At 37.5% G+C, this 15157-nt stretch overlaps 1 protein-coding gene across 1 annotated transcript in view; it reads left to right on the top strand.

Moving 5' to 3' along the window:
- The window catches only part of TCEA1 (transcription elongation factor A1), a 49874-nt gene that overhangs the window by 19602 nt on the left and 15115 nt on the right, over positions 1-15157 (top strand). Inside the window, exons 9-10 of the mRNA XM_067290456.1 lie at positions 7434-7496; positions 12316-12421. Coding sequence (XP_067146557.1) covers positions 7434-7496; positions 12316-12421 — 169 coding nt within the window. The remainder of the gene's footprint in view (positions 1-7433; positions 7497-12315; positions 12422-15157) is intronic.

Raw genomic sequence — 15157 nt, 5'->3', positions numbered from 1 at the left:
ACCGCGCTCTGCGGCCCTGCAGGGTGCGTGCTCCGCGCCGCGGGTTTAGCTCCCGCGCGGCCTGCCGGGCCGCGCTCGAGCCTCCGCAGCCATGACCACGGAGGACGAGATCATCCGCATTGCCAAGAAGATGGACAAGATGGTGCAGAAGAAGAACGCGGTGAGCGGGGCCGGGACGCGGCTCGACACAGCGCGGAGCCGGCGCGGGCCTCGGCGCAGCCCCAGCCGGCTCCGCGCGCCCTCCTGGCATCAGGCCCTGGGCCCGCGCTGGCAGCGACTCAGGCTTGCCCGCCGCCCAGCGCCGCCGGGGAGCGAGGGGAGCGCTCGCTCCTGCGGGAAGGGCTGTTGCAGCGGCGCCACCACCGGGGGATTTTCTCCTCCGAGGGCCCGTCCGGAGACCCTTCCCTCAGCCTCTGGGGCTCCCTTTCCCGCTTCCGCCGCCCTCGACGCTTGGTCCCCACTGCCTGGTGCCTCGGCGGGCGCCGCGGCCTCCCCAGGGCCCCGCGCGCGGCTGGCAGGCGGCGGCGGCGGCGGCGCGCCGGCCCCGTCCCTCGCCTTCCCGGCGGGAGAGGATGTGGAGCCGCCGCCCGCCCGGCCCCGCCGCCTGGCGCCTCGCGCGCGCCCGCGCCCCCTTCCTAACGGCTCTGCCCGCCCGCCCCAACCGCTCCCCAGCCGTCGTGCGGCATCGTGGGAGCCTGGCTCTGTCAGTGCGGAGGGCAGCGAGGGGGCGGTGGGGCTCTGTCGCGGCCCGCCCCGGCCCTGGCTGCGCAGCTGCCCCTCGCTTCCCGCTGCAGCCGTCTCTGAACGCCGGAGGTCGCTCGGGGTTTTCCCTCAAGCGCTGTTCTGAGTCAGCCATATGTTCCGCTGGGAGGAGGGTCTTTTCAAAGGTAGCGCGTCTCGCCCCCAGAACAAAAATACTGACTCCAAACCGCATTTCACACAGTCTTTCAGTGAAATCACAATACTGCTCTCTAAAGAGCAGGATGTTAACTGACTTTTGGGAAGCCAGTCATCTGTATCGCTAGAGGAAAACGGGTAGGGGAGGCCATCTCATTTAGATACTGTATTTTCACTTTTAAGCGTGAAAGATGAAGTTTAATGTGAGATATTTAAACTAAAATGAATGAGGAACCCTAATCCAGCTTTGACAGGGTGATGAGTTCTGTGGACAAACTTGTGAAGCAGATGTGGAATGTGACCTGCTTTTTTTAAACCTGAAACAAAGTATAAATACTAATTTTATTTTGTTTGTTAATTCAAGGAATAACTTCTGCTTCAGAATAGAGGTAGAATTTTAAGTTGAGTTTGCTTAGTTTAAATGTTATTCTCATATATTCCCTTGATACAGAACTTATTTAGGTAACATGTAATGGCTACACTATCCATACAAAAACATCAAAATAAGTAAAATTATTGTATGTGGTAACTGTCAATTACCTGATTATGATTACATATAAAATAGTTTACAAGTAAATAATGAACTCATTTTGTTTACTACCTCTTTGGCATGCTGCCACCTTGGTATTTTTTCTCAAGTTGTATATTTCAGTTTAGTGATATTGTCCCTGCAAGCTGTTATTTTAGTACATAAAATTGAAGTTTTTCCATATGATAATGCTTTAAACTGTAAACACTGGTAGTTTAGAACTGAGCTTTGTGGAACTTGGTTTATAGAAATCTTAACAGATACAGCAAGGAGTTCTTTCTTTTCCCTTCTTTAAGATAATGAAAAGTATAAATAACTTTTATTATTTTTATTAGGTTTATATAATTATAAACATAGTGATTTTATTAAACCAAAGACAGCCAATTGGTTCTGAATCCAAACAAATTATTTGTTACTACATATAAGCTATGCTTTGCTGTGTTTCAGATCTCTTGATGTTCTATAGTATTGTATGGTCTAGCTCCAATAGAGTCTCACCTTCTAATGATAGCATGAAAACAGGAGCCTCATCTAGTGGAATGAATTTTCTATAACCAACTTGTATTCATTTGATTTTTATATTCCCCCTCCTCCTGCCCCCCTGTTGTTTGGTGATGATTAGGACATACCTGATAAGAGATCTGGGCAGAGTTTAGATGGTTAGATCCAAAAGCCTGTTCCTTAATACAGATACCTAAAATAGATGATGAAAACATCTTCAGAAAAGTCCTTGAGACGTCTCAAGTTCTGTTATGTGACTGTTGTCGCTTTGCCAATACAGAGATGTTCATTGTTGACATCTAAGACCCACAGATTGCCCCTATGCTGAGGGCATGGTCAGATGCATGTGCTAGGAGCCCACTGACAGGATTGAAATTTTTATATCAAACAGTGGCAACGAATGCTTTAAAGAACATAGCTGACAGAAGGAACAGTAACTTGTGTCTATTGTATTCAACCCACGGGTTGAATAGAGTTCTAGTAACTATGCCCCTCTCATACTCAAGGAGCTCAGCTCTTTTCAGCCCCCTTCCAAAAGCAATCTTTGGGCTTTTCTGGGATGCAGTAATTCTGAGCTCTGCCTTTGTTTTTTATATATATATATATATATATTTTTTATTTCCATTCTTCCTGCTGTTCAGCACAAAAGAATCCACTGCCTCACTTTCCCAGTTTTAAAATTGGAGTAGTGGTTCTTTTCTGTTCCAGGGATGTGTCAAGAGGATAAAAGCATACTGACTGTGAAATGTTTAAATATTGTGGTAATGAAGATGATAAAGTGCAGTCAATTCTATCTTATCTGGAAGACTTCTTCTGATAATAGAAGGAAAATGGCAATTTCCAGATAATACTGGAATGGTCACTGATGCTGGGAAGCATCAGTGCAGAGGTACCATAGATACTCCTGGTGACCATAGTGTACTTCTTGGGGATGTGGGAGGCTTAGAAGTTTGGGTGTAATGCTTAAGAGCAGCTGGGGACACACATTTCGTGCTCTAGTGCCTGTAACCTAAATAACTTTCAAAGCTCTAGTGAGTGATGCAGTGTCTTTGTTGGGGTTAGTTTAGGTCTGATGTGGTCAAACCCATTGAGCGCGGCTGGACCCTGACTGCATCTGGGTGGAGCCGGAGGGCGTGTCTGCACCACAGTCCTAAGAGCAGGAGCACAGGGTGCAACCCAAGCCTTTGTGCTCTTATGCTTAGCTTGAACAGAGCTCGTGTATTCCAGCCCACTACCACACAAGCGGCTTTTTGCTTGATGCTGTGTCTCAAAAAGCTAGTGACATTGAGGACCTGAAATGCATCTGTGGGAGATAGGAAAGGAAGTGCATCTGGATTTAACCTGGTAGATTTCTCCCTCTGTGTTTCTCTTAATAATCTTTGTCCATTATAAGGTATTTCTTTCTGAACTGCACAATATAATTACTTACTTTATCCTGTCCTACAGTTAAAATGCTAAGTTTAGCAAAACTATGAGACCACTTCTGTGAAAATATACTTCGTTGTCTCACAAAGATGAAGCTAAATTGAGAAATACACTTCTTACATATTGGATAATATGTATTGATATGAGATATTATTATATATTGATATAATATACTAATAAACATATTGGATGATGATGTTCCTGACAACTTATATTCCTTTCCCCATTTTTCCTCAGTACAAACAGGAATTTTTTGACAGTTTCTATATGCTGCCAGTAACTCTTTTTGAAATATAAAATGCATTTCTGTGTTTGAGTGTGTATTTGGTGCATGTCCTTGAATGAGAATGATTTAATGAAACCCATCAATAAAAATAAAGGCTTTGATACTTTTTCACTCTGAAATTGTCAAGAAAGAGATGGGAAGAAGTGCTCTATGCTAATCTGTCATCAAAAAGGTGACTGTAGCTTGTGACAAAGTGCTATTTGGCATTTCTTTTGATGAGTTGAAAAGGCTGTCAGTGCAGACACCCTTCCTGAATCAGACTCCTGGTGATTTGCCTTGGCTAAAGATTTAATTGTAGCTATGCAGAACTAATAATTATTTCAGTTAAGTGATATATATAATTCTTGTACTTTAAAGGACAAAAAATTATGCAATGTTGTATTTAATACACTATTAGAAACGTATTTCTGCTGTCGCATCAAGATTTGGCTGCATATTTCAAATAGATGTTATTACTCCTTCAGAAAGACTGCAGTTGGTTAGAATGTGTGTTGTGCCTTCCTATGGCTTTTGTCATATGTAAGTACACTTTTCTTCCATGAAGTTGCTGTAATGAATAGGTAGGAAAGATAAGGTTGCACACACACATTAAAAAACTCAAGAACAGCTGAGTAAGCATAGGGAAGAAAATGTATGATTATTTCATCTTATTAAAAGTTTGCTCCCTTAAGTAGAACAGAATTGTAACTGAGTAGCTGTGCTATCTTCAGAAATTTACTCTGTCTTTTTTATAGCTTGAAGCATAGCTTTAAAGTATGAATATATAACATCTTTCTGGTATTATAATCTGATCAATTGGGAGAAGCTGACAGGAGTGATCTACTAAATCTGTATCGGGTAGATACTGAAATTGACTTTTGTTATTTCAAGTAACAAGGTAAACGAAAAATTGTTGCTTCCTTTCTATGCACAAAACCCATTTCAAGTATTTTCATTTGTGGTAAATGAATGGTTATGCAAGACCTAGTAGAGATATAATGGAACATTAATACAACTTTCAGCCAAGTGAAATGGGGCATTGTCTTTCTTTTTCTATAAAATTATAGAAATGCCTTGCAAAAAAAGACTTACAATAATGTTTTTAATAGTTTTTGTTAAAAAAAAGTCTTTCATGAGAAAAGTTGGAATTGCAGGTCTTTCTGTGCAACCTCCAGTGATTTGGAGGAAAAGAGGACTTTTGCCTTTAAGAAGAGTGCTTATAAAAAACCTGTTTAGCTGCTTTGACAATATAAATGCAATCTAAATTTAATTTTAAAAGCATGTAATTCTTAGTGTGCTTAATACAACTGATGAGAAGAGTCAAGACTTGCAAAGCATTAGTGTTACAAATTTTGATAATTCGATATAGAAAATCACATGAAATGTTGATAACATACTCTGGGTAAAGGATGCCATTTTATTTGTGGCATGGTTTGTTAAGCTACTGTGTATCAATTTATTAGTTTTTGAAAAGGTTTAGACTGAGAATAATAAAGTTGCTTTGACGCCTACAATTTAAAAGAAATTTTATAAAGGCAAATTGTTTTGCCTTGAATGTATTTCTAAGATAAGGTAAAAAGAGCGTTATAATTCTTTATTTGCCCTACAGTATCATTGTTATGCTGAAATAGTAGACTACAATATCTTGAGTTTCTTTTGAGATCATATGCCATGTATAGTTGGCTAATGAGTCAAATGATTTGGAGATAAGAGTTATCAGATTTTATTATTGAAAATAACATTTTGATTTCTGTCATTCATTTTGTTTTGTCTAAGCAAATTCTTTCTTTCTTGCATTTGACTTTGTAGCAGTAAGGATAAATAACCTGTTTTACTTGAATATAGGTTTGCACAGAAGAAAACATGCTTATGACTGTTTAGAAAGAGGTACGGTTTAGTATGCTAACTCAGTCTGGCACCTGAAAACAGCATGAGATTTCAATGTCTTGCATCATTGCTGCCAAAACACTACAGTTAACTTTAGTCTTATTTAACTTTAATTTGCAATAAAAACAACTTTTACATTTTTTTTCATAGTTATTTTTACTTGCTTTTATAGCAAAAAGTAAAATTTGGGGGTTGTGTAAGGTGGCAAATGGTGAAGTGTTCATTTTTGGTGGCTTCTTTGCTGTCGGGTATCTTCAGAAAAGCAGTGGTGTTGTAGCAGACTTTAGAAAGTTTCCAAAGTTGTTCCTATTCAGATGCAGCACAGAAGTTCTACTTTCATCTTATGTGATTATCTTTGGTGGTTAAATTGTAAGATGGTGCAGATGCAACAGCAGATTACATGAGCTCCTTTGCAAGAGTTAAGAGTTGATTGGGGAGAACTTAAAAACAAAGATGAGCAAAATGCATATTAAAGTAAACAAAATAGGGTGAGTTGAGAGAGGTAAGGAAAGGAAAAAGTATCAAATTCCAGTGAACTGCAAGGTGGTGATCATGTGGGGCTTGTTTCTCAACCTCTGTGAATTTAAAAAAAAGTGGGAAGGTAGGGGACTTAGCCTGGCTAGAGTGGCCTTTTACATGCAAGGTCCATTACCTTCCTGCTGTTCTTAGGTCACAGGTTTGGAACCACATTCCCTTGAAATGCATTTTAACCTTTAGGAGGTTGCCCTAATCTGCTAACCCATGTCCTCAGTAAGAAGTGGAAGGTGCAGAGACTTTTTTGCTTGTTGTATTAGAGGAGGTAAAGTATCAAGGAGGTAGAGGTTAAAGTAAATGAATATGAAACCTATTGCTGATGTTTATGGAAACTTTTTTTTAAATAAGGCCAGCATCTCAGAGGGAATGGGTAATGAGTGTTTAAATGAATTATTACAGTAGCTGTGTATATAGTTTGTTACTGATAATTAGCCTAACAATCTCTGAAATTAATTCATCTATCTAGAAAACTACCACTTATGTAGCATTAGTTTGTACTTTCCTTGTCATTTTAGCAGGGGAAAAGGGAAAAAAGGGGGGAGAGCCTGCAACAGCTGAATAATAAACAAGCAATTTAGCTCAGATGTTACAGCACTTTAGCATGGGCTCTGGCTTCCAGACTGGAACAGGTTGATGCTTGGCCAGTCTGATATGAGCCAAGAAGTGTTGTCTGTCTGCACTAATCTATATAGATTAATTTATGTATTCATTAAATATATTGTATTTCATTGAATACATTGAATATAAAGATAAGAATGGTTGAAAATGTTGAAAGCTCGTCTTGCTCAGCTTTTTCACTTGGGCATTTACTTGTAGACACACTTAAAGTTTTCTTTTTCCATGGGGGAAACTATACTTGTTTCTAGTAAAATAGCGTAACTTGAACACCATTTTTAAACCATATACTTTTACGGCTTTACCGCACCACCATAAATACGGTTAAGAATGTTATTTGTAAAGAGCTGGATTGATGGACACAGAGCTTCTCATGTGCAGGGTCTTGGCCTAATATAGGTGAGGTCATTTAGAAATGAAAATTGCTATTGTTTTGGTTTGTTTCTGATGCTGTTGAGTGAAATATGTCTGAGGCCATTTTCTAGAGGAAATGAGTTAATCGGATAGTATTTTTTCCGCCCAGAAGGCACTAACTGGTATTTGTATTGCATAGGATAAAACTTCTCTTGCCTTTGAGTGAATACTTTGAACTCTGAGTTTATGCCAGTTAATGGTCAGAGTGTGAGAAACAACACTTCTTGTCCTAAAATTGTTTTGCTGAAAAATTGGGAACTGATAGTTTAATCTGGGAACTTTGAGGAAGTTAAGTGTATGTTGTTGAAATTATGTTTGAAATACTTGATTGCTACTAAACTTTTTTTTTTTTTTTTTTTTTTGCAGGCTGGAGCACTTGATTTATTAAAGGAGCTTAAGAATATTCCCATGACCCTTGAGTTGTTACAGGTATGATTTTATATTGCTGGTATGTTTTAAAAGTTAACTCTGTAATGATGAGAGTGAAGCTGGCAAATTTGCATTATTATAAGCATTATTGTCAAATCAGCATTATTATAGGGTAGCTAATCATATTTCATCTCAATTTAGGGCACTTGTCATAGGTGTTTTCTTCTAGTAGCAAACTCTTAAAGTTGATCTTTCTGTTTAAGTTGAGAAATGGTTAATTTTGTCATGGACAAAAGGAAAGGGCTATTTAGAAACTTGCCTTACAGATAATCTTAGGTTCTTACTAACACAAATGTGACATGTTTCCCTCTCCCTTTGAGTAGAATCATCTGATGATAGCTGATACCTCCTTTTCTTACGTAGTCAGTTCTGTGTCTGGATTGCAAGTGAGGAGAGCCATAGTTCATACCTGCTCCATCTGTTTGTTCAAAGACAGGAGTCTTCAAGCAGGTTGTACTTCATCACTTCCTTTTTCATCCACCTAACCCTGAGTAGTGTTAATCTTACAGACAGGCAACTTCACCCGTCTTACTCCCCTGTGCAGGAGGTGATGGTGTGGTACAATCTTGTATAAACTCTCTCACTTGCATGCACACACTCTCTCATTTTGCCTATATCTATGTCTCTGACATAGTACATTACTGTTATAAGCTCTTTGAAAAAAATAAGTCAAGGGACTTTATCTACATGTCAGATTTCAGTGTTTGTCATGTAATTCAGCAGGGTTTTTTGTTTTTTTGTCCAAAATATCTGAATATTAACTGTCTCAGTGAAAATTAGCAGAGACAAATGTAAGCTTATTTCTCTGCCATCAATATGTACTGTCATTTTACTGTAAGATCTGATTTGCAGTGGTAGCCATTTGAATTGGAAGAGACTGAAAAACAACTTTTTGCTAAGTGACAGCTATTGGTCACAGATACAGAATTAACTGGAAAGTTCAAATCTCAAGTGTCAGTAGCAATGTCAGTCTTGATGTGCATTCTATATATTTTAGTGCAACATTTGGTGATATGTTTACCAAGAGTTTCATCATCACGCATGAAGGAGCATGGCTGATGGAACACTGTATCAGTCTCCTCCTTCTTAAAAGCCTGTGTTAACCTAATTCTTTTGAGGTTTTTTTTATGCATAACTTATTACTAACTATTTGCGTAATAGTTTTTTTCTACCTTTGGAATGAAAAAAAATCTCTGTGAATGCTCCAGAAATGCTTTATAAACTGTAAATGTGTAAATGCTGCTGTGCAAATTTCATGTTCTTAGTGTTGTGAATGAGACTAGAAGGCATAATTTTACACCAAACAGCAGGACATTCTTTACCCATGTAAGTTCTTAAGATCTTTATGGTGCAAGTAGATAACTCATTCCTTTTTAGCTGCATATGAAAACCTTTCTTAGCGTTATCAACAGAGGAGGACTCTTCATCTTGATAAATACAAACAAACCCAACTGCCTGCCTTGTGGGGCGCTTCTATGATCTTGACTTAACATATAAACAGTTGCATACTAATTCTGTCCCTTTTTCTATCCTGTCTGAAAGAAGCTTATTTTTTCCAATCCATATCACAGATAATGTGTTTTTAAAGTGGATTAATATTTCCAATAAAAGATTGTTTTGATCTGTACGTTGGGGGTGGTCACCATGTGAGTTTTTAGAAAAGGTTTCTCAGTGGTTACAGTGGGTCTAAATGGACCACGTATTTAGTCTACTCTTGCTCAATAGATTGACTGTAGCTTTAGTTAGGAGAGATGTATCTGCTGCTGTATTCAAAACATTTTTCCTCTTGAACAGGGGAATGTTGTAACACTGACACTATAATTTGCATTTAACAGCATATTTAGATTCAAATTTACAGTATTTTTGTTGAGAGATTTATAAATATGCAGAGTTAGCTGTAAGTTTTCTATGTTAGTCTCCCAGATTTGGTTAAGCAACGGAGGGCTCAGAGCAACAATTTAAATGGGGAGTAATCATGCGGATTGCTCTGGTAACCAATCATTAATGTGGTAATCTCAAGGAGGATGCTGATGAGAAAGTGGGAGCACTAACTTTGCTTCAGAGATTGAAATATCTGTCTTTAGACTGATGAAACTCAGGACATCCCTGAAATGCATACTTCCAAACCCATTTTTAAGCAATTTTGAAAACTGGCTACATGAAAAATCTCTCTGCAATCTCCGATGTGATGGATTCATCATTACTGTGTAATGAAACAACTAACAACTTGTCCTGTGACATGACTGTTATTTCAGTCTGCGCTGGGGAAATCCTCTGAACAATTTACAAGGGCTTGAAATAGAAAGGTGCACATCAGTCTGGTCTTAGCTTATGCTTATGTCTCAGGTCTTTCTTGCCTCGTCTTTGTCACAGAAAGATGAAGTGGTTACAGACAATAATACTACTTTGTCATATCTAACTGAAGTTATATGTAAGCAAGCTGATCCTTGCTCAACTATGCAGCGACCTGGTAGCCATCGTAGCATGTGATTGTCTGGTGGTCAGAACTGCAGATCAATTTAGCAGCTGCACAGTACTAAAGGCATTGTTTCCATAGTGTGAATGCTGGGTAGTGCCCAGATGAACAGAGAGACAAACTGTCTTTCTTTTAACTGACGGATTTTACTGGGTACATATACAAGTATGCAAAACTAAGCAGTTTTTTCAAATGCTGACAGCTGATCTGCATGATAATTTTGAGAGTATAACAATATTTTGTGATTACTTGGGTCAATTTGCAGGCAAACACATGGGTAAATCATTCCTTCCTGTCTTTTAGGTGAGATGAGGTCAAGTGCTTTAAATTAAAGCAAACAAATGAGCTGTGTTTACATACTACCTTAAGAAAACCAAGAGCTTAGACAGTTAACATAATCCTTTTCTCTTGTGTGATCAGAGGAAGAAATTAATTTGTTTAATTGGTGTTTTGAGTTGTACTTATTTAGTTAAGTTTGTATGATGGTGTCTTCCCCTTTCTCTGATGAGAGTAGGTAATGACTAATTATCAGGAGAAAGTTTTTTTTGTTTTGTTTTGTTTTTGTTTTTTTAGAGAGACATTTATTCAAATATGGAGAGTAGTTGATGAAGTTCCAAACGTATGTTAAGCTTCATTGTCTGAACGTAATGTCCAGAGCATGTATTTGGCATGTCAAAAGAGAGCGGTACTGACTAACGATTTACGCCTTTTTGCAACCAGTTGTTGCATCACACAAGCATATCATGAAAGGAATATGCAGGCAACTGTAAAGGAAGAAATGCAAAATGTTAGCCTGTATGTGGAGTTCTTGGAGAGAGAGTCTGCATATTCGCACTCCATACTTGCCATTGGCTTTTACTTAGAACCTTACTTACTGTGCAGGGGCTGAGGAGATGCTAGAAGGAATTGTACCACTGGCTCTCCATACTCACTTTCAGTAGCCTGTCTTCAGTGCTCAGCCACAGAAGGGGAAAAGTGAAAGGGAGTACAAGAGCTGCTGCATCTAGTTGGTGTTTTCTGTTAATGTGAATGTGCAGAGTCCATCCTGAAAAACTTTAGTTACGGGTGAGTAGCCATCCATTTTCTTTAGTCTATAATCCATGTTAAGAACTGATGCTCAGACCCGAGGTTATTTGATGGGTCTCCTTTGCCAAAACAACTGCCAAATATTTTAATACATCTCCGGTCATTTAGCATGTCTGTGGTGCCCAAAAAAGTGCCATGTGTGGGTTCCAAGGAGTAATCTACAGAAACAAATTTCCATTTTTAGTATAACCCAAAGATCTGAGTTTTCCTTTAAAGAAGAGACAATTTATGACAAACCACTGCAGAAGTAAATAGAATAAAATATATTTTTTGACTCCTGCAAATAGTAAATGCAACAAAACTAAGCATCTTAAAAATGATCTAAAAAATAGTCATCAAAGTAAGATGTCAAATAAGAACTTGTTTGTGTTGTTAAATGCTTTTTTTTTCCTCACCCAAACTAAAAATGCATAAATGTTGTAAATGTGTAAATGCTCATGTTATATGAACACATTAACAGACTTCTGACTAAAGTAAAACTTTTGCTGCTAAGTGTGTCCTCATCCTCTAAGCCTTAAAAGGAGTGGATTGTAAATTAATGTCTTTTTCACTCTGTAGGTGGCAGTAGTGCCAAAGTTTTAAAGCCTGTCACTGACATGGCCTCTTCAAACGGGTAGGCTGTTCGTACTGTTTATATTTAAAAGCAGAAACCTCTGTGTTTAAGAATTAAAGACTCTTAACTATTGCCAAAATTATTAGGAATATAATACATGGTCACTCCCAACTGATATTACAGCTTCTTTCACAGCCAGGGAATGGGAGCTCTAAGAACACTGAAGTGACTGAAGCAGTTAGAAAGCTGCTTCTTGAACCAGAACGTGAATACAATCATTTTTGCATAGGAGATTAAGATTTTTGGTTAGAACCGTAACTAAAATGTTATATAAGATTTTTTTAGATTATTAGATGTGTTGAATGTCATAATTATTTTCTATTTAGGTAAGTAGTTCTGTAGAGTGTTTTTGAAATGATTTAGGAGCAAAATCTTTTGATTGACTCCCCCTAACTCCCTGCTCCCTTGCCCCTCCAAAAAAAAAATCTGTTAAGGGGACAAGTGTTGGTATTGCTGTATTTCTTTGCAAAATATACAAATTGATAAAATAACTTCTGTAAAGGCTTGCAGCCTTTCATCCTGATATTCTTAAAAAATATACTTTTTTTTTAACTGCTATTGTCAAATTACAACTTTGTGTGTGTGTATCTGTTAAATTATCTACATGTCATCATTTATGATATATATTTTTATTTCTGTTGCAGTCTACCAGAATTGGAATGTCAGTGAATGCAATACGCAAGCAAAGCACAGATGAAGAAGTTACATCTTTAGCAAAATCTCTTATCAAGTCTTGGAAGAAGTTATTAGGTATGACAGCACAAACTTTTTTTTTTTTTTAAACTGCGCTTGCATGTTTTGACTATATGCAGTCTTAATTCCGTGCCACTATCTTTCTTTAAGATTTTTCTGTGCTCCTGTTTTAGTATTGAAACTTTCTCCACTGATGTGTTTCTTTTTCCTCTTTGGCTCCCACCAGTGCATTACTGTGAAGTGTATTCAGAGACAAAGTCAATGTGCTTTAATTGGGACTGAGAAGCAGTAGGAAACTAGCTTCTGTGGCATGACTCATTTCTGAAGTCTCATTGCCTGCTGTTGAGCTAGTGTGACCGTACTGCAGTGCTAAAAGCTAACGAACCTGTTCTTGACTTTATTTCCTTTGTCAAATGTAATATGCGTTCTGAAGAGTTTGTGCGGAACCTTAAATAGAAGCATGGAGGCTTTGAAGTTTGGTTATAAAATGATTTGTGAAGAGGAAAAAGCAGAGCGCAAAACTGACTTTAAAAATCTCTTACAACTTACAGACAATGACTATTTCTCTGAGTAGATCTATACATCTATACTTTCTAAAATCTTCGTAGTATTAACTCACTATTTAAAATTATCTGTTTAATTTCCCATATAAGCAATGACTGCAGCTAAGGAATCCTTTCTGTTAACATGTTTTTATTCAAGGGTATTTTGGAGCACTTGATTTTAATGCGTTTGAAAACACTCAAAGCTTAAAAACTGTCTTTCAGATATTTTTGTTCAGTCATTGTGTGTACTCTTACTTCTTTGTATCACATTTCAAATAAATTAAGATTTAGAAAGCTTAAAGTTCTAGAACAGAAAACAGTTTGTATTAATTTCTACAGATTTCAATATTTGACATTCTGTCTAGAAAAATATGCTAAGTATCAGAAAGTGTTAAAATCTCCTACCATTTGAAGTCAGCCTCAGTTTATCAGTTATGTAGTATTTTATCAAATGCTTTGCTACTCTTTTGTAAATGGTGTAGAAATGACTTTATCCATTTGGTAGTATTTATCTAGACAAAAAATGGACAAATTGTGACTGCTTCCATAGTATACTTTTCTACAGTTTTTGTATTCTAATAAGAAGCAACAACCCTTATACCAGAGACATTTCTTCACGTAACTTTTTAAAGTTAGGTAATACTAACTAGGTTAGTATTAGTAATTAAAGTTAGGTAATAGTAGATATGCTGGTAAAACACTTTTAAAATCATGATACTGACTTTTGTTATAAATTAAAGGTGTATTTTAAAAGCAATCTGTTCAAAAGTCACTGGTAAATGTAAGAAATCACATACTTTTTATGTTTAAATTTTAATTTAAAAGTTGAAGTCAAATATATGTCTGGTGGATAAAATTGATAAGATATACAACTGGAGGCATAGACTTTGTTATTCACTTGAAGTACTCTAAATACTTATAAAAGCAGCAGCTGTGTGACCTAGTTAAGTAGATTCATATATTTTCTTACACTTCATTTAAGTAGTAAATGTATAATGAATTAAAAAAAAAAAGCCCTATCAAAGTTTTTTTTTTTTTTTTTTTTAAGGTTCCAATTTTTGATACCTCAATTTAATTTAGGCAATAACATGGAGGAAATATTCTGTTTTTTCCACAGAATACTGAGCTTTTGGTAATAATTCTAGATAATGCTTTTGTTTGAGCTAACCCTTCTATAACTATTGAGCAAAGGAGTTGCTATTGATTTGTTGAAACAATAGAAATAGTTTTCTGTTTTTCTTTAACCCAGTATCTTAAGTCAGTCAAACTTGTCTTAATATATCAATACCTATAGCTGACTCTTCTTTAACCGTTCAAACTGTTTAACTGAACCGTACAGAGAATTATTCTCTGTATGTTAGGACCAAAAGGTGTTCTTGCTGTAAAAGTCTAGAATAAGATTGTGGTGTTTGATGATCACAGTAGGTCAATCTAAGTGTAGGCTGCTGCTGAAAAGGGGTGGTCCTGACATTCTTGTTCTATCCTGTGCTAAAACTAGTCTTCGTGTGGCTATTTCGTAAGCTGGAGCAGAGAACTGACCAGATGAAAACTAATACTTGTGGTTTTCTTCTGGACTGGTTTTCACCTGTATCATTTCCTTGATCTAACCCATTTTGCCATCACTGTGCCCATCACAGGGGTTGTGGCAGTAACATTCAGATGGGGAAAGGTGGAACTTCCCCTTTTAATGGCTTGCTACATTCAGATTGTCTTAGGACAATTGTTAGACTCTACATTAAGACTGCCTGCATCAAGTGATGCCAAACGTATGAGGAACTGCAGAAGAAATAGCAAATATTTGAAAACAATTGGAACTTGAAAATTCTTCTTGATTATAATGTACACTTTATACTAAAGCATAGTAGAACAAATGTTTCACCTCTTGTTTCACTGCTATACACTCATTAATTCATTAGAACTTAAAATCTCATAACTCTCTGGAAGATAGGGCATCTAGGCTGTGTGAAATATGGGTGGGAATCTTACAAAGTACTCTTATTCTGTTTTATCATTAGTTTTGACTTTCTCAGAAGAATACGAAATACCATATGTTGAGCTGCTTGAGAAATCAGTTTCGATTATGCTGTTTATAGTGCATGTAAAATGGTATGGATCAAAGATGGCACCCGAAGCGGACAGCTGTTAATCGTTCCAAGCATTGTACTCAGAGATCTGAAGTCTTTGTGAGTTATTTTTATAAATGACATTTTAAATTTAGGAAAGAATCTTTGACTGTTCAGGCTGCATG

The sequence above is a fragment of the Apteryx mantelli genome, chromosome 2, assembly GCF_036417845.1.
Source record: "Apteryx mantelli isolate bAptMan1 chromosome 2, bAptMan1.hap1, whole genome shotgun sequence".
NCBI lineage: Eukaryota > Metazoa > Chordata > Aves > Apterygiformes > Apterygidae > Apteryx > Apteryx mantelli.
This window is presented reverse-complemented; position numbering and strand designations above follow the sequence as displayed.